At 36.2% G+C, this 22,264-nt stretch overlaps 1 protein-coding gene across 1 annotated transcript in view; it reads right to left on the reverse strand.

Annotated features, from left to right (window-relative positions):
- The window catches only part of LOC133647151 (probable ribonuclease ZC3H12D), a 42,948-nt gene that overhangs the window by 18,623 nt on the left and 2,061 nt on the right, over window positions 1-22,264 (reverse strand). The window contains exon 2 of the mRNA XM_062043292.1: window positions 2,713-3,069. Coding sequence (XP_061899276.1) covers window positions 2,713-2,981 — 269 coding nt within the window. The 5' untranslated portion in view covers window positions 2,982-3,069. The remainder of the gene's footprint in view (window positions 1-2,712; window positions 3,070-22,264) is intronic.

Raw genomic sequence — 22,264 nt, forward strand, 5'->3', positions numbered from 1 at the left:
TTGAATTGGCCATTTTTCAAACTTCCACAATTCCCACATTCTTCAACACATTCCAACATTCTGGACATTCAAACTTCCTCTTTTCCAAGTTAAAAAAAAAATCCAGATTTTCCCGAAATTCCCTAATACTATTTACTACTCCAACATTTCTTGCCCGTTTTAAACAATTCCAACACCAACCAATTCCGCTCATTTAGGACATTCCTAATCATTTTCAATAAATAACATTTGAGTTTGACAGTCCTGCCTTAAGAGAAGGAAACTATTTGGGATACACCACTTGTCAGACGGCAACATAGCAATGGTGGGTTTAGGGTAAGGCCTGGAAGAACGGCAGCCTGCTGGGATATGTTTGTCAAGGAGTGTGTTGTGCCCGAGGAACGGCAAGAGAACTTTCCAATGTCTGGGTCAGCTGGGATTCTACTTAGTGAAAAACTTCCTCCATTTGTCAAAGGAGAGACAACGAGAATGCGGGCTCCCGTGGATGTGATAAAAAAGGTAGCGTGTGCTTTGTATTACCTGGTCGACGAGGTAAGACTACGGAAAACATTGAATGCATTTGGACTGGCAAAGCAGACTACTACTAGTTATTGTCCGCCATGTATGTCACATGATTACTCAACGTCTAGGTCCAGAGTAAACCAAGTTTGATAACAAGTTGTTTCCTTTCACACGTCCATTAAATATATGTGATTCATGTATGATGTCTCAGGTGTGATTCACTACAATAGGAAACTATGGACTGGACTCTCACACTATTAACTAGATCCACTATGGACTGGACTCTCACACTATTAACTAGATCCACTATGGACTGGACTCTCACACTATTAACTAGATCCACTATGGACTGGACTCTCACACTATTAACTAGATCCACTATGGACTGGACTCTCACACTATTAACTAGATCCACTATGGACTGGACTCTCACACTATTAACTAGATCCACTATGGACTGGACTCTCACACTATTAACTAGATCCACTATGGACTGGACTCTCACACTATTAACTAGATCCACTATGGACTGGACTCTCACACAATTAACTAGATCTACTATGGACTGGACTCTCACACTATTAACTAGATCCACTATGGACTGGACTCTCACACTATTATGTTAGATCCACTATGGACTGAACTCTCACACTATTAACTAGATCCACTATGGACTGGACTCTCACACTATTAACTAGATCCACTATGGACTGGACTCTCACACTATTAACTAGATCCACTATGGACTGGACTCTCACACAATTAACTAGATCCACTATGGACTGGACTCTCGCACAATTAACTAGATCCACTATGGACTGGACTCTCACACTATTAACTAGATCCACTATGGACTGGACTCTCACACTATTAACTAGATCCACTATGGACTGGACTCTCACACTATTAACTAGATCCACTATGGACTGGACTCTCACACAATTAACTAGATCCACTATGGACTGGACTCTCGCACAATTAACTAGATCCACTATGGACTGGACTCTCACACTATTAACTAGATCCACTATGGACTGGACTCTCACACTATTAACTAGATCCACTATGGACTGGACTCTCACACAATTAACTAGATCTACTATGGACTGGACTCTCACACTATTAACTAGATCCACTATGGACTGGACTCTCACACTATTATGTTAGATCCACTATGGACTGGACTCTCACACTATTATGTTAGATCCACTATGGACTGGACTCTCACACAATTAACTAGATCTACTATGGACTGGACTCTCACACTATTAACTAGATCCACTATGGACTGGACTCTCACACAATTAACTAGATCTACTATGGACTGGACTCTCACACTATTAACTAGATCCACTATGGACTGGACTCTCACACTATTATGTTAGATCCACTATGGACTGGACTCTCACACTATTATGTTAGATCCACTATGGACTGGACTCTCACACTATTATGTTAGATCCACTATGGACTGGACTCTCACTATTATGTTAGATCCACTATGGACTGGACTATCACACTAGGAGGTAGATCCACTATGGACTGGACTCTCACACTAGGAAGTAGATCCACTACGGACTGGACTCTCACTCTAGGAAGTAGATCCACTATGGACTGGACTGTCACACTAGGAAGTAGATCCACTATGGACTGGACTCTCACACTAGGAAGTAGATACACTATGGACTGGACTCTCCCACTAGGAAGTAGATCCACTATGGACTGGACTGTCACACTAGGAAGTAGATCCACTATGAACTGGACTGTCACACTAGGAAGTAGATCCACTATGGACTGGACTCTCCCACTAGGAAGTAGATCCACTATGGACTGGACTCTCCCACTAGGAAGTAGATCCACTATGGACTGGACTGTCACACTAGGAAGTAGATCCACTATGAACTGGACTGTCACACTAGCAAGTAGATCCACTATGGACTGGACTCTCCCACTAGGAAGTAGATCCACTATGGACTGGACTCTCCCACTAGGAAGTAGATCCACTATGGACTGGACTGTCACACTAGGAAGTAGATCCACTATGAACTGGACTGTCACACTAGCAAGTAGATCCACTATGGACTGGACTCTCCCACTAGAAAGTAGATCCACTATGGACTGGACTGTCCCACAAGGAAGTAGATCCACAATGGACGTATAGAAGTGAAGAGAATATAAGTCTTATGGAAACACACACAAGTCTTGACTCACCTCATGGCCACGTTGCTTCCATCTATAACCACTGGTCTGAAACAGGAAGCAGGCTCCTTGTCCGGTACAGGTCTAGGGGGCCTGGGTCCGCAGCCTCTGGGGACCAGTTTAGCGCTGCCCTTGTCATGGCGAATGTGGCAGGTCTTGATGAGTTCTTCTAGGATGTCATTGGTCTGGGCGTCATGGTGGAGGCTCTCCAGCACCCTCACTATGTCCTGCCGGGAGTAGCCCAGCTTCAGGAAGCGCTCCACTTTGGCGTGCTGGTCCATGGCGCAGACCACAGACTTGTTGGGGCTCCAGGTGGGTTTGTGGCTCTCCTCTGGCCTCCTTAAATATGTTTCATCTCCATGGCAGCGGCTGTGTTGGAGCAGTTGAAAGTAAAGAGAGGAAGTTGATACAAACTGATGACATCACGCTGGTTTAAAGATCTCCATCAACGTGCCTGCAGGAGCTCGGACACCATGGACTGACACAAAGGATGGCACCAGTTCCTAAACAGGCCCAGAGCATAATACTACCACCACCATGCTTGACGGTAAGCATTGTGTTCCTGGGATTTTTCTCCTCCAAACATATTGCTGGCTATTGTGGCCAAACAGCTCCATTTGTGTTCCATCTGACATCACATGGACAAAGATAAGACCTAAATGATGTATACACATTTAGCTGTAAAGATCTACTGTAAAGTAGTGCGTTTTTGTCCCTTTTTCCAGGAACACTAATACCTCTCATAGAGTTGTAAAAAAGTAATGACAGACCACCTCAAAAAAACGGAATGGAATTTTACAGTTTTTTACTGAATGGGACACCCAAAATGTACATGAAATAAAGAAAGTGGGATTTACAATATTAACTATGAACCATAAAACACTGAATATTAACAACATATGAACATCGCTCCTCTTTTACGTGGGATTTACAATATTAAATTATGATAAATAAAACATTGAATACTAACAACAAATGAAAATCGCTCCTCTTTTACATGGGATTTACAATATTAACTATGAACAATAAAACACTGAATATTAACAACATATGAACATCACTCCTTTTTTTTTACGTGGGATTTACAATATTAACTATGAACAATAAAACACTGAATATTAACAAACATGAACATCACTCCTTTTTTTTACGTGGGATTTACAATATTAAATTATGATCAATAAAACATTGAATACTAACAACAAATGAAAATCGCTCCTCTTTTACATGGGATTTACAATATTAACTATGAACCATAAAACATTGAATATTAACAAAATATGAACATCGCTCCTCTTTTACGTGGGATTTACAATATTAACTATGAACAATAAAACATTGAATATTAACAACATATGAAAATCGCTCCTCTTTTACATGGGATTTACAATATTAACTATGAACCATAAAACATTGAATATTAACAAAATATGAACATCGCTCCTCTTTTACGTGGGATTTACAATATTAACTATGAACAATAAAACATTGAATATTAACAACATATGAAAATCGCTCCTCTTTTACATGGGATTTACAATATTAACTATGAACCATAAAACATTGAATATTAACAAAATATGAACATCGCTCCTCTTTTACGTGGGATTTACAATATTAACTATGAACAATAAAACATTGAATATTAACAACATATGAAAATCGCTCCTCTTTTAAATGGGATTTACAATATTAACTATGAACCATAAAACATTGAATATTAACAAAATATGAACATCGCTCCTCTTTTATGTGGGATTTACAATATTAACTATGAACAATAAAACACTGAATATTAACAAACATACGAACATCGCTCCTTTTTTTACGTGGGATTTACAATATTAACTATGAACAATAAAACATTGAATATTAACAACATATGAAAATCGCTCCTCTTTTTTACGTGGGATTTACAATATTAACTATGAACCATAAAACATTGAATATTAACAAAATATGAACATCGCTCCTCTTTTACGTGGGATTTACAATAGTAAATTATGATAAATAAAACATTGAATACTAACAACAAATGTAAATCGCTCCTCTTTTACATGGGATTTACAATATTAACTATGAACAATAAAACACTGAATATTAACAACATATGAACATCGTTCCCTTTTTTTTACGTGGGATTTACAATATTAACTATGAACAACAAAACACTGAATATTAACAACATATGAACATCGTTCCCTTTTTTTTACGTGGGATTTACAATATTAACTATGAACAATAAAACACTGAATATTAATAACATCTTTTACTTCTCAGACCAGCTCCTCCATAGTTGTGTATCTTTTACAATCAAGCAAAACACAACAAAAATGTAAAAAACGGCAAACATGAATTCAAAGTGTAATAAACACCTACAATGTGATATATTATCACGTAAAAATGTGCTTCTGCATCTGTTCTTGACACATGTGTTTGGGGCTGGCTGCTATGGAAACAAGCCCCGCCCACTCTGCTTTGTTCCTGGTCTGAGCTGCTGTGACCTAGATTACCCTAATAACTCCTATAACACTCCAAAGTGCAGATTTCAACCATTAAAATACTTTCTATAGTTCAAGACTTACACTCATCATAATGGCAAATACACTTTTCATGTTAAAGCTCTAAAAAAATTATGTACAACGAAAAACGGGTAAAAAAAAAAATTATTGGATTTTTTCTAAGTACAAAATCGAAAGAGGGTAAAAAGCACCTCTTTTTACCTTCTCTCGATCAAGCACTTAGAAAAAAAACGGAAAAAAAAAATGGATTAACGTCCAGTGGGCCGGATTGAAGACCTTAACGGGCCGCATGTGGCCCGTGGGCCCTATTTTGCCCAAGTTTGCTTTAAAATGTGCACAATTACAATTTCAAATGGTTTTAAATGCCATTATCAAGTAAGGACAAACCCTGATAGTTTTGAAGTGTATTTATTGTTGATTCAACTTGGAAAAAAAGCAGTAAATTTACCAGAACAAAGTTGAAATATTAGGAGAATAAAGTGATCATGTTAAGATAATATTTTTGTCATCTTTAAAAGGGAAAAAGTTTATTATAATAAAGTCATAACTTTATGAAAATGAAGTGATCATTTTAAGAGAAAAGATATACATGTATATTTAAAAAATGCAAGTTTTATGAGAATAAAGTTGTAATACTAGAAAAATATAGTGATCATCTTCAAATAATATTTTTGTAGTCCTTTCAGGGGAAAAAAAGTCATAATATTAGGAGGATAAAGTGATCATTTGAACAGAGAAAAAGATTGTTATGAAAAAAGTGAACATTTTATGAGAATACAGTTAGGAGAATAAAGTCATAAATAATGTAACATTCTAGAAGTGTGAAGTTGTAATATGCATTACAAAAAACATTCAGTTGGAATTTGTGGAATATTAGGCTGGGAAAATGTTATGACAATAAAGTGGAACTATTATTAAAAAAAATAAAAGTGATGTCACCAGAAAAAAATGACACTGAAAAAGATTTCTAAGTCAATCAGTTAGAAGTTGGGATTTCTTTCATCCTAATGATGTATTTGCATAAAGTTAGATGTATTTTAATAATATTGTACATGGTAATTGTGACTTGTTATATATTATATAGTAATATATCAGTATACATTATATACTGTATATATAATATGTAAATATTACATATATGTTATATTTTATATTGCTGCTATGGTACATTTTTAGTCTACTTTATAACTGCATTATCCTTTCCATCTTTACCCTTTCCATCCTTTGTAAGTGAGCTACTGTGTGGAACAATTTCCCGTGTGGATCATTCAAGTTTGTCTAAGTCATAACAATATTGACTTCTTGATTATTCCAAAAAAATAAAGGTATTTTCTGTCATGACTTTTTGTCAGACGGATGTTGGTTTATTGTTCATGTTTGTTTGGGTTCAATGTGGTTGACCTATTAAATGTCCACATAAGGAGAAGTTCAGCTCAAATGAATTAATGTGGTCATTAATGTGACCACAGCTAACATTTAGTGCTCACAACAGAACAAGTATCTTCTTATTGTGACCACAGCTAACATTTAGTGCTCACAACAGTACAAGTATCTTCTTAATGTGACCACAGCTAACATTTAGTGCTCACAACAGAACAAGTATCTTCTTATTGTGACCACAGCTAACATTTAGTGCTCACAACAGTACAAGTATCTTCTTAATGTGACCACAGCTAACATTTAGTGCTCACAACAGTACAAGTATCTTCTTAATGTGACCACAGCTAACATTTAGTGCTCACAACAGAACAAGTATCTTCTTAATGTGACCACAGCTAACATTTAGTGCTCACAACAGTACAAGTATCTTCTTAATGTGACCACAGCTAACATTTATCGCTCACAACAGTACAAGTATCTTCTTAATGTGACCACAGCTAACATTTAGTGCTCATGTAGTAGAATTTCTGACCTTTGACCTATAGTTCATGTCTGTCAAAAATGTATGCTCATTTTGATTTCTCTTCCTCTTCTGTGGGACAAAAGTGAACCTTAAGTCGTGCCAACCTGTCTAACTGAATGTGTTGACTGTCTAAAAGATTGGAGATGTTATGGAACAGATAGGGAAAACAAAACAAGACATTGACGCACTAACAAGAGAGATAAGAAAGGGATAAAGCCAAACGAAGAGAGTGTTTTGGGCACCATCTTCTTTTTCATGGTGACGGGCGCGCCCGGGGGGGAAACTTTCTGTGTGCTAGACAACTCAACCCAACCATTGTACCATTTGATTATGAGTAAAATAAAACTCTTGTGTTAAATCTACTTTGGTTCTCATTGACAACCTGGACTTTCCACTACAAAATTGGCGTCACGAACTAGGATGGTCCAGAACTCTGCAAGTCAACATCCGATCCGGCTTCTCTCTCAGGCAGACAACGCTTGCACGCGCGCATCTAATAAAAGGTAAGCTATTTTGCTTATTGTGTAAAAGTTGTCTGTCTGAAGAGAAACGGGATCGGTAAGATAAAAACTGAAATTTTCTTTCATAAAAGATAGTTCTCCAAAAACAACCTAGACTGAGGCATGTGTTGGTTGGCTTGAGTTGTATTATATGTGATCATTTGTCTGTGTGTTTGTTGAAAACTTGTAATCTCTTGTTTTTAACAAATGGGGATTGTTGATAGAATTTTGGTGGTTTGGAGTGTAGAAGCATAGACGATGTGAGACGAAAAATTTCTTTTAACCTCTTCATCCTCTGTCGTTGTTGGCAGAGGATGCTTTTTTCTGCAAGTACATGGTTAGCCGGAGTTGGACACAGCGAAATTTAAGGCAAGGTTGGCTAAACTGATGTGACATTTGGCCCACACAAATTTATGACGTCTATGAAGGTCCTACGTATCTGTCTATGTGGAAGCTGCAGCCGGGTAAAAAGCCTGATATAAGGTGATCGTTCAGTGACTCCGGTAAAGGAGATCAACTGAGCCAAGTTGTCACGAATTTGGAAATTTGCTGCAGTATAGATGGATAGAGTAAGGGCTCCATATGGTAGAGCCTTGGTGAAACTATATGGACTGACCAGACACGATGTACTGTAGAAATTGAAGGGTGATTCCTGGTAATTCTACAGCGCCTTAGGCTGTTATCCGTGTTGGTCAGGAAGGAAAAGCAGGATTTGCTCCGCTGAATGGGTTAATCGCCATTATATGAGTAAGAATGACCTGCGTGTGTGTGTTATGAGACGGCCGATTCCACAAAAGCACGCGTGCATTAGTTGTTTATATTGGTCCGGACCAGGGGGGAGTGTTTTGTGGGATAAAAATGTGTGTTTTTAAATTTATATATATATATCTGCGTATTTTAATAACTTTTGTGTAGCACCTGGTTTCTTATCTGTTTTAATTCTCCCTCATGCTTTTGTGAGAGTTCCCTCACGCTTTTTTCGCACCCACGCTGATCTGCAAGAGCTGGGAAATTGTTGGTTATGTGTGTGCGTGTGAGAAAATAGACAAAGTTATGTACAGAAAACACATGAGTGAATGATCCATCCATATAATTATTTTCTTTCGCTTATCAAGAGGTTGGATCGCGGAGGCAGCAGCCTAAGCAGGGAGGCTTCCCCTCGTGGGCGCTGCGAGCTAATTCCTGTCATTTGAATTTGTTTTTAACTATACTGGTGATTGTGACTGTGCGATATTACAGTTGTTTTAATTTACCAGCTCTTGCTCGCTGGTAAATTCTCTGTGTGTGAGTGACTGTGTGACGCATAAAAAAAAAAAAAGAAGCTGGGAGACATTTTGAGATAAGAGTGTGTGCGTGTGACGAGGCTGTGTGAGTGTCAGCTGTACGAGGCGTGGGCCGAAGAGGTGTGACAGTGTTAGCATAGCATTGGGCTAGGTTAGCAAAAGTTTGCTTACTGAGGCATAGTAAGGCTAGGTTAGCATCTAGCTTGGCATTACTAAGTGTGGTTGAACAGTTATTCTCGGTCTGTAGAGTGTGCTAGTAGTAGGTGCTTGCTAAGTCCAGTAAAATAATAGATATATGGAAAATTACACGGTTAATTATCAATAAATAAATACGGATTGTGGGACATTGAAACATTGTTTAATTCATCATTCATTTATATGTCTAGTATACTTTTTTTTGGTACAGCCTTGTTGCTTATCTGATCCATCCAGTTTCTGTGTGGAAGTTGAGACAAACACACACGCACGAACATCATAGATTAGGACACATTGTAACTTTGAATTAATAGTTATACAACAAATAAATTAATAATATTGAATTTAAATTTGATAAAGATAAATTGATCATACATTGACATTTTATTTTTTTTAGGAATAAACACACAATAAAATAAAAGTTAAATGTATATTCTAATACATCTAAGGGCATCTGTGAAACATAGAGTCTGAAGAAGTACAGATAAGAGCCACTCAGCGCCATTGTCAAAACAAAACGTAGAGAAGCGTTAAACAAATTCTAATCAGAAGGAAGACAGACCAAAATATGAGAACTTAAGTAAACAGACAGCAAGTAAACCAGAAATAATAATGTAAATAAATAACAAATAAAGCAAATTTCTATGTGACATTGGTGCATGTAGAATTACATGTAGAGAATAAAACTAAATGGAAATAACTGTCTGCAAGATGAGCATGACGTCATGAATTGTGCTCGGGTTAGTAATAGATAGATAGATAGACAGATAAAACGTTATTGATTCCTTCAGGAGAGTTCCCTTTGGAAGAAGAACTAAAAAGTAAACAGTAACTAATAAGGGTATAAATGGAAACAAAATAGATTCTATTAAAAGAGAAACTAGGCATTAACGACCATGATATAAAAAAAAAAGTATTGCACTGTTATTGTTTTGCATTCCCTGTCATCCTAGCCCCCCAAAGAGGAGTTGTACAGTGTAATGATGTATGAGACAAAGGATTTTTCATAGGCTAAACCAGTAGTTCTCAAATGAGGGTACGGTGTTTCCGCCCGGACAAAAAAGGGAGGTACTTGAAGGTATGCCAAGGGGTACCTGAGATTTTAAATATTTTAAAATGCAGACAATAAAAATAAACACAGTACGGACGTTAAAAGTTAAAAGATTAAAAGATTTAGCTGAAAGATAAGGAGAAACGTGAATAAAAACATTCCTTTGTTTTGGAGAGTATCACGCACAGCGGGAGGTCAGAGTGCAAGCATGACAGCTTGCTCGCGCCTACTGATAGACAAATGATAGTTTAAATTAACTTATACATAATCTTTAAGTGAATTAAAAGGGTACTTAAATACACATGAAGTAGTACGTATAATCTTTGAATTAAGGTTATTGATTAGCAATTAATGGGATAGTTAAGACTGTAATTTAAAAAAAAAAAAAAACGTGATATGCAAATTGAACTAACCGAGAGGATATGAAAACGATGGGTGTACATGTTTTGAGTTCCAAATTCTGGAGGAAAAAACCTCAACAAAACGTAAAACCATTCAGACGGACTTGGGTGGTAGCCACGGTTGTGCTAGGTCAAGCGAGGGTGGAAAGGATGTGCAGCCGGGGGACTGCCAGCTTCTCTGAACAAGACAAGCTCCAAGGTGTAGCCAGAACATGCTCACAAAAAATACAGGTGTGACAGCAGGACGAACAGCAGGATACAAACAGACCCCTGCTGGACATAAGTGTCAACGGACAATGTTCAACACAATCTTTGAAGCATTCCTTTGTGGTCAACCTGCACACACCTTGTAATGACCTGCTTACGAACTGTGCCCTGACAATTCAATACTGCACAGAAGGAACTTCCTGATGTTGCCTGACAGCACGACATCAGCTGACAACTACTGGGGACGCCTCCCAGGAATGAGTGGAAGACGGGGACTGCTCCAACTGTCCTAGCGCTGGCTGACGGAGGTGCGTCCGTGTGTCCTGCCACCCAAACCGCCAAATTGTATGATCACCAATTAGACGACTCATAATAGGAGCCTTTTGACTCTTATATATGGTGGGACTCAAGGTATGGCCGCTCATGTGAACTATCCTTAAAACAATTAGAATGGTATAAGATGGACAACTAATGACCCACATTGTTCCCTCTGTCCTGCCTACGAAACAAAATTTTTTTTAGGTCAAATGATAAAACAGGGCGTAGCTGCCGCTGATTGAACCGATACGCAAATCAATTATTTCGGTTGTCTGTTAAAAACATAGCTATTGGTTGCAATTTGGACATTTCTGCTGTAGGCTACAAAGAGTGACAAAGGGGGGAGGAATTATGATTTATGAAAGGGAAAACATTAAAAGTAGATCAATTTGAGTATGTTGAAATTAAAATCACATTTTCCTCAGAAATGTATTTCAAGGTAATTGTAGTATACCGACCGACCACAGCTAAAGACATTTTTCTTGATTCATTTTCAGACATCCTCAAACAGCATAGTATGACAGAAGTAACGTCATGGAGGACGTTAATCTGGACTGGTTAAATAAGACGCGTAGAAAGAAACTTAAGGATATTATAAACGGCTTCTATATGATACAAATGAAAGCAGCCCTACTAGAATTACAATTGGATGACAAAAATTAAAGAGAACATCTGTAAATACACGAATACAAAACCAGAAAGAAGAGTGCTAAAATAAAAATACCATTGGATTAATAAAACAGTTTGGATTCTAATAAAGACATGAGGACTCAGCTCTCATAAGAGAAATTATAACAGGTCTAAATACAGATCGTAGGATTTAAAAGTTTTGAGGAACAAATTTACAATGTTTATGCGGAAGTCTAAGGCTGACTTTCACTTAGAATTAATCAAAGCTGCAAAAGGGAACATTAGAAAGTTATGGAAAACCAGATACAAACTTACGGAAAGAGAGCAAACAAGAAACAACACTATAACATTAAATATCAATGGCGTTACTATCGCAGACAGTCTGGACATAAGTAATAATTTTAATGAACATTTCATCAGTCTGTACAAACCCTGAATAAAAATCCCTCAAAATCAGTGCAAATAATTGTCATTTATTCAGGATGGACTCATTTTAGAAGTAACAAATGAAACAAAGTTAAACAAAATCTTCGCTGCATTATCAGACTCACGATCTAGAGATATATATATATGGGTTGGACACTATCTTCCTAAAAACATATAAGGATTGTATTATTGCTCGTATAACAACGATTGATAAATAAATCAATAACGGAAAACACTTTCCCTACCACGTCGAGAAACTGCTACTATGATTAAATCCATAAAGCAGGAAATAAAGAAGACCAGAACATGTACAGACCAATTAGCCTTCTCCACGTTATAACAAAAGGAATAGAAAATTTGAAATTAAAAAGTGGCTTTGGAGCAATCAAGGCTGCTCACACGGTCACTAAGAGGGGCATTATGTTGACACATCAATTTAATGAGTATTATATTTATCCATGAGAGCATTTTTGTTGTAAATTGTGAGGTATGGCTGTTAAAATCTTGGTTGTTGTTACGAATGATGACAGATGTGAACAAGAGCATGTATTGTCTTTGTGTGATGATGTAAATAAGGTGTGGTTGTATTGTATATTAAGTATGTGTCCATGAAGGGGCATTTGGTGACTTTTCTTATAATTGAATACATGCTACAGTATGATTATTTTTGATTAATTATTGATTATTATGAATGTATATATTTATTATGATTAATTAGTGTCATAATTTTAGTGCTTGATTTGTGGATCCCTTTAATTTAGGTAGCCAGGGACTACAGATGGAAAGTAGCTATTTAGATATAATCTGGTACAGAACATATCTGTTTCTGAACTTAATGTTTCTGTGCATTGTCCCATCATAGATAGACTAAATTAAATACAACTATTTAGTGAATTATTGAGGCCACAATAATTCACTAGGTGTTGTAAAATATCAAAGTACTATTGCAAAAGCGAACATTGACCTCAAACATGACCTGTCCTCCACCTCTGTTCTTGCTGCACTTGACTATCAGCTGCCTTTTCTTTTTCTTGGATGTTTCTGAAACTACTAATACTACTACTACTACTACTATTACTATTACTGCGACTAACACTGTCCCTGTGAGAGGGACAGAGGGGGGAGGTGAGTTTGGATTGGGTCAAGTTTGAGCGTGTTGAGGTTTTATTTAATCAATATGATCAATCCGGTACAAGGATAAAGGAACGTAATGATTTAGATTGACAATTGCAGTGGTTGGCGAAAGCAACCCCACCCTCAAAGGAGGGTGCCAATTCAGTAATTAAATGCTTTGTGAATGATCTAATATCCCGACATGGTTTCCCCAAAAAGATTAGGTCAAACAACGGCACCTATTTTAAGAAAACAGGTTATCATCTTCAGTCACAAGATCAGCACTTCTCAGGACCAGCAGCTTCCTAGAGAGGTGGAAAGACCATGAGACCAAAATGGTAAGTTTGCAAAATGTAGAATTTGTGTGCCAGTTCCTCTGTGCAGATTTGAGGATGAAAGCAGCCACTCCAGATTCCCTTGCACTCGCTAAGAGGGGCACGGTCAAAGCCGATCCAGGACCAACACCCGATACCTGACTGGAAGGAACCAAGAGGAGAGACAACACCTTGCCAGCGATGACGAGAACAACTAACGTTGCCAGCCAATGTGTCCACCGGGACTCCAGCAGCTGTGGAAAGAAGTGTCGGGAGTGCTGAAGCAGCGAGGAGGCGTTGAAGCAAGCCGAGGGCCTGGACCAAAGCCCCAACGCCCCATACTTTGCCCCGCCTTCCCCAAAGCCCCATACTTTTCCCCAATTTCGGCCAGCACGGACATGCCATTAAACAGTCTGCCCAATGGACTGAACCACACCCCAAGAACAGACAGAGACAGACTGTTTGAGTGGATCTCTTTCTTCACCAAGGCAGCCAAAAGCCCAACGAGGTGTCGGCAGGCCACCAGCCTGAGGCACCACCGAGCCATCTATACGAGCACTAATCGAACATGGACTCATACGAAATTCAGTTGTGTGTACAAAATCAATTGGTAACTACATTCATTGCAAATGCCGGGAAAAATAATAATGCAACAGCCTACAGTCATAAGTCTATATTAATTCTAAACCAGATCTTGTTTGATTCATTATTAATGTGAAAATACATCTTGAATAAGCATATATATATTCATCTAATTATGTTCATGATCAAAGTATTTTGGTATTACGTTACTAACTCAAAGGGTAGGCCACTAATTGTGTTCTGTGAGATGGTTTTACTGCAGGCTGGTAACAGCGATCGCTCTGAAGGAGGGTCATAGACGGAATTTTTGCCTCGTATAAAAACATTGAGGTTTTTGCCTCTATCTGCGGTAGAGATTTAATTTAGTGGTCTATATCAGAAATTGTTTTGGTCCAGGGTCTTAAGACCCTGGAAGGCGGGTATGTAGTAGAATTTCTGACCTTTGACCTATAGTTCATGTCTGTCAAAAATGTATGCTCATTTTGATTTCTCTTCCTCTTCTGTGGGACAAAAGTGAACCTTAAGTCGTGCCAACCTGTATAACTGAATGTGTTGACTGTCTAAAAGATTCGAGTTGTTATGGAACAGATAGGGAAAACAAAACAAGACATTGACGCACTAACAAGAGAGATAAGAAAGGGATAAAGCCAAACGAAGAGAGTGTTTTGGGCACCATCTTCTTTTTCATGGTGACGGGCGCGCCCGGGGGGGGAAACTTTCTGTGTGCTAGACAACTCAACCCAACCATTGTACCATTTGATTATGAGTAAAATAAAACTCTTGTGTTAAATCTACTTTGGTTCTCATTGACAACCTGGACTTTCCACTACACTCACAACAGAACAAGTATCTTCTTAATGTGACCACAGCTAACATTTAGTGCTCACAACAGTACAAGTATCTTCTTAATGTGACCACAGCTAACATTTAGTGCTCACAACAGTACAAGTATCTTCTTAAATGTGACCACAGCTAACATTTAGTGCTCACAACAGTACAAGTATCTTCTTAATGTGACCACAGCTAACATTTAGTGCTCACAACAGTACAAGTATCTTCTTAATGTGACCACAGCTAACATTTAGTGCTCACAACAGTACAAGTATCTTCTTAAATGTGACCACAGCTAACATTTAGTGCTCACAACAGTACAAGTATCTTCTTAATGTGACCACAGCTAACATTTAGTGCTCACAACAGTACAAGTATCTTCTTAATGTGACCACAGCTAACATTTAGTGCTCACAACAGTACAAGTATCTTCTTAATGTGACCACAGCTAACATTTAGTGCTCACAACAGAACAAGTATCTTCTTAATGTGACCACAGCTAACATTTAGTGCTCACAACAGTACAAGTATCTTCTTAATGTGACCACAGCTAACATTTAGTGCTCACAACAGTACAAGTATCTTCTTAAATGTGACCACAGCTAACATTTAGTGCTCACAACAGTACAAGTATCTTCTTAATGTGACCACAGCTAACATTTAGTGCTCACAACAGTACAAGTATCTTCTTAAATGTGACCACAGCTAACATTTAGTGCTCACAACAGTACAAGTATCTTCTTAATGTGACCACAGCTAACATTTAGTGCTCACAACAGTACAAGTATCTTCTTAATGTGACCACAGCTAACATTTAGTGCTCACAACAGTAAATTGTCAACAATGAGCGGGGATTGAACCCACAACCTCATGTGTCGCAACTGGCTATTATTGACGGGCACTGTCCCCATACCAATATTTTGGTACCGGTACCTAAATGTATTTCGATACTTTTCTAAATAAAGGGGAGCACAAAAAATGTCATTATTGTCTTTATTGTAACAACAAATGTTAGTGTACATGAAACATATGTTTATTATTGTCATTTAGTCCTTCAATAAAATAGTCAACATACTAGACAACTTGTCTTTTAGTAGTAAGTAAACAAACAAAGACTCCTAATTAGTCTGCTGACGTATGCAGTAACATATTGTGTCATTTATACACCTATTATTTTGTACACATTATGAGGGACAAACTGTAAAAACGGATTATTCATCTACTTGTTCATTTACTGTTAATATCTGCTTATTTTCTGTTTTAACATGTTCTATCTACACTTCTGTTCAAATGTAATAATCACTTATTCTTCTCGTCTTTGATACTTGACATTAGTTTTGGATGATACCACACATTTAGGTATGGATGTGATACCAAGTAGTTACAGGATCATACATTGGTCATATTCAAAGTCCTCATGTGTGCAGGGACATATTTACTGACTTTATAAACATAATAGGAATTTAAAAAAAAGGAAAATAATATATCGATGTAATCATAGTAATATCGACTATTGTACTTGGTATCATTACAGTGGATGTCAGGTGTAGATCCACCCATGGCATTTGTTTACATTGTGACGGCGGTGAGCTATTGTATCCTCCTACGGTGTGTAGTGAAGCATGTTTAGATATTCCTCGTCCTGCAGTGATAATGATACTTGTAAGAAACTTACTTTATTTGTCGCCATGGAGACCAGGATTAGTGATTTAGAAGTAGCTAAAAAAATGTGGATGGATGTTAGCTGCATGTGTTAAAGCAGCTCTTCCTGAGGGTGTTTCAGTGTTATAACTTCACCTTTATCTTGACTTTTTACACCAAAATGCGTCCATTCTCCCTTTTCTGTCTACACACTGTGTCTGCTTGTAAGTACTCTGTGTGTGTGCGCTGCCCAACATGCTCCTCTGCTCCTACAACCAGCAATGTCATGATGTGACTACGCAGGAAGTGGTAGTTTTCAAAGAGATGTGTTCCTATTGTCCTCAGTGACAAAGCACAATGTGCACTTCCTTGTGTTGTGTTGCTAAACTGTCAGCAGGTGTGGTGCATGACCAAAGATCATATATTGTGAGAGGATGATCATGGTGATGTAGAGCACACACCAAGTCACTCATATCAACTTCTTTCCCCCACTTATAAACAATACAGAGGACATGACCTGGGGCCAATTGCAGGTCCATATTGTAACTAATGATACCTTTTTACTTTTCCTGAGGGAACTCTCCTGAAGGAGTCAATACAGTCTACATCTATCTAACTTCATAGTTTAATGCACAGGTGTCAAACTCAAGGCCCTGGGGCCAGATCTGACCTGTCACTTCATTTTATATGGCCCGCAAAAGCCTACAAATAATAGGCTTCAATAATGTAATTTACGATCTCCATTTTGACAATTTTTTTTTTAAATACATACATATTTATCTATACACATACATATGTATATATGTATACATATATATGCGTACATATACAGTATATATAAATATACATACATATATATACACACATACATATATGCGTACATATATACCCCTCCACACTCCTGATTGTAAATAATGTAAATAATTCAATGTGATTATCTTGTGTGATGACTGTATTATGATGATAGTATATATGATAGTATATATCTGTATCATGAATCAATTTAAGTGGACCCCGACTTAAACAAGTTGAAAAACTTATTCGGGTGTTACCATTTAGTGGTCAATTGTACGGAATATGTACTTCACTGTGCAACCTACTAATAAAAGTCTCAATCAATCAATCAAAGTGTACATATATAAATATACATATACACGTAAATACACACGTATATATATATATATATATGTATACACACACATATGTACATATGTATAACTCAAATCAAAATAATGTAAAATAATGTATATACACACATATATATATATATACACACACATGTACATAAATATATAACTCAATTCAAAATAATGTATATGTATATATATATTTAGCAATATATACATATAAATACATAATATACACACATATATAAATATATATAACTCAATTAAAAATAATGTATATACTGTATATATATATACACACATATATATAAATATACACACATATATACATATATATAACTCAATTAAAAATAATGTATATACTGTATATATATATATATATATATACACACATATACATACACACACACACATATATATGTATATATATATATATATATATATATATATATATATATATATACGGTATATATATATACATACATATATATATATATATATACACATACATACATACATATATATATATATATATATATATATATATATACACATACATACATACATATATATATATATATATATATATATATATATATATATATATACACACATACATACATATATATATATATATATATACGGTATATATATATACATACATATATATATATATATATACACATACATACATACATACATATATATATATATATATATATATATATATATATATATATACACACATACATACATATATATATATATATATGTATATATATATATATACACATACATACATATATATATATATATACACACATACATATATATATATATATATATATATATATATATATATATATATATATATATATATATATATATATATATATATATATATATATATATATATATATATACATATACATACATACACATATATACATATAACTCAATTCAAAATAATGTAAAAGAATGTATATGTATATATATATATATATATTTATCAATATATACATATAAATACACACATTTATATACATAGATGTATACAAATATACAAGTCAATTCAAAAACATGTAAAATAATATAAATAATTACATATATATTCAACTATTTTAAACTATATTATCTAATGATGCAAAAAATATGATATTATCATACATTCTTTGGCATGTTTTTAAATAGAGTACGACTGCTAAAGAAGTCCCCATGGGGCCAAAGAGAGTTGCCAGCACTTTGATAAAGAAGGTGAAAAACACTCTTGAATTGAAGAAAGAACTTTAAGGTGGTGTCCATGTGGCTCTCGTAGCATGTTTTATTACTGAAATGTTATGTTTGGATTGTAATTATTATTTACAATTAGAAGTATGTATTGAGGATTTGATGTATGTTTATTTGAATATACTTGGCTGAAAAATGTCATTGTTTTCAAACTGTCTCTTTAAGAGACACTGCTTGTTGTTGCCTCTGTTGGATGTAAAATGTGGAATGTGAAATATTTTGTGCTTGATTGCTTGCCACACCTGAAGGAAGTAAGGATTTTCGTGTAATTGTTATTTTCTCTTCAAAAGAAATGCGCAGCACTGCAACTGAAGGAGCCAAACTCTTCCTCACAAGCCATTCAATAGCATTCTTCTAATATGTTATTTGCTACAAAAATCATAATAAAACACTTTCAACATAGGTTACTGATAATTATTCTCTTTTAAAAGTGTTTTGTCTTCATATTTTTGGCCGTCTGCAACAAAGGTTAAGTTGGATTTACATCGGGAAAATATTTCAGTTTTTTTTTTGCCTATCATTCACAATCCCTACGCGAGACAAGAACACATCTTTTCTTTCCTCTTTTTTGTGCATTCTAAACCGCAAATAAAGGCCAGCAAGAAGTGGCCAACAACGTAGATAATGAAAGTCATCCATTCTGCCTGTAAAGCCAAAAACCACCAACAACACTGCGTTTACATGTCGTGATCAAGTAACCAAGTATTAGCGATATTGTCATTATAAGCGCTAACGGCGAGGAACTACTTTTACTAACACGGCGCATCGATCAGAGGTAACTTATGCAACTACTGACATACTGAGATGTTGCTGCTGTACCGCCTCTAAGTTAGTAAAAGTTTGTATAAATCATGTATAGTAGAAAGTTGTGGCCTTAAATCGAGTATTGTGCTGAAAGATATAAACATCCCTATCAGTCGGCATTCCAGTGAAAGCAGACATTGTTGAGTAAGTGATTGTTTTATTATGTCCGTAGTTTGTGTTTCTTGTTCTGCACTCAGCAATACTGCTACATGATGCTTTAATGTGGTTGGATCTGTTTATCACTCAGCGTCTAAAACTTGTAGTTCATCATCAAAAATATAAGGTTTGCTCGTCGTCTGCTGTTGCCATTTCTAATATAAAGTAGTGTAAAGTTCTTACTTATATCTGTCAGTAAACTCGCCATGAAAGCACTAAAACATACCGGTGTAGTGAGTTGACATTATTCACCCAAGGAACTTTAGTTACTAGAGAGTTCCGGTCACGGGACACATATCGGGCGTTGTTGTTGCACTAGTGAGCCACAGATGAGGAGATGCTGCTCCGTTACTGATTGAAGTGTGAAGGTCATTAAAACAGTTAGCGCCATCTTTTTACACTTTTTACACTCCCGTCCTTGCACGCTACACCGCTACAACAAGGAGAAGACGCTGTCCAAGTGGAGGCACGTAAATAAGACCCGCCCACAAAACGGTGCATCCTGAAGAGACTGTCAGAAAGTGAGTTGAAGATGATGAGTAAAACATCATCTATGCAACATTTTGAGCAAAGAAGCAGCATTACATGTTATGTAGACCGCAAGGAAGTCTTTTACATTTACAAAATAATCATAATAATTAGGGATAAATGCGTTAAAATGTAATATCGGAAATTATCGGTATCGTTTTTTTTATTATCGGTATCGTTTTTTTTTTTTTTTTAATTAAATCAACATAAAAAACACAAGATACACTTACAATTAGTGCACCAACCCAAAAAACATCCCTCCCCCATTCACACTCATTCACACAAAAGGGTTGTTTCTTTCTGTTATTAATATTCTGCTTCCTACATTATATATCAATATATATCAATACAGTCTGCAAGGGATACAGTCCGTAAGCACACATGATTGTGCGTGCTGCTGCTCCACTAATAGTACTAACCTTTAACACTTCATTTTACTCATTTTCATTCATTACTAGTTTCTATGTAACTGTTTTTATATTGTTTTACTTTCCTTTTTATTCAAGAAAATGTTTTTAATTTATTTATCTTATTTTATTTGATTCATTTTTTTAAAAAGTACCTTATCTTCACCATACCTGGTTGTCCAAATTAGACATAATAATGTGTTAATTCCACGACTGTATATATCGGTTGATATCGGTATCGGTTGATATCGGTATCGGTAATTAAAGAGTTGGACAATATCGGAATATCGGATATTGGCAAAAAGCCATTATCGGACATCCCTAATAATAATATGACTCCTTTAATGCGCCTTATAATCCGGTGCGCCCTATGGTCCGACAAATATGGTATATTGCTTTTTTTTTTTTATTACATGCAGTCAACACATTTTTTTTAGCCTCGAAGTCCAAAAGTTTGGACACCCCTTCGGTAGAAAATGCTTCAAAATAAACCTCAAAAATCTGCAATGTGGTGAAAGTGCAAAATTTGAAGCACAAAAATGAGTTGAATAAGAAAATGTGTCAGCATTAAAGTTGCGAATATAAAAGTACAGAATAATACAGTGGTGGTCAAAAGTGTACGTACACGTGTAAAGAACATCATGTCATGGCTGTCTTGACTTTACAATCATTTCGTATTTTTTTGTGATGTAGTGATTGGAGCACATACTTGTTGCTCACAAAAAACATTCATGAAGTTTGCTTCTTTTATGAATTTATTATGTCTCTACTGAAAATGTGACTAATCAAAAGTATACATACAGCAATGTTAATATTTGTTTAAATGTCCCTTGGCAAGTTGACCTGCAATAAGGCGCTTTTGGTAGCCATCCACAAGCTTCTGCTTGACCACTTGACCACTAAATTGCTGCAGTTCAGCTAAATGTGTTGCTTTTCTGACATGGACTTGTTTCTTCAGCATTGTCCACACCTTTAAGTCAGGACTTTGGGAAGGCCATTCTAAAACCTTCATTCTAGCCTGATTTAGCCATTCCTTTACCACTTTTGAGGTGTGTTTGGGGTCATTGTCCTGTTGGAACACCCAACAAGACCCAACCTCCGGGCTGATGATTTTAGCTTGTCCTGAACAATTTGGAGCTAATCCTCCTTTTTCATTGTCCCATTTAAAGCAGCAGTTCCATTGGCAGCAAAACAGGCCCAGAGCATAATACTACCACCACCATGCTTGACGGTAGGCATGGTGTTCCTGGGATTTTTTTCCTCCAAACATATTGCTGGGTATTGTGGCCAAACAGCTCCGTTTTTGTTTCATCGGACATCACATGGACAAAGATAAGA

Source organism: Entelurus aequoreus, linkage group LG03, assembly GCF_033978785.1.
Source record: "Entelurus aequoreus isolate RoL-2023_Sb linkage group LG03, RoL_Eaeq_v1.1, whole genome shotgun sequence".
Taxonomy (NCBI): domain Eukaryota; kingdom Metazoa; phylum Chordata; class Actinopteri; order Syngnathiformes; family Syngnathidae; genus Entelurus; species Entelurus aequoreus.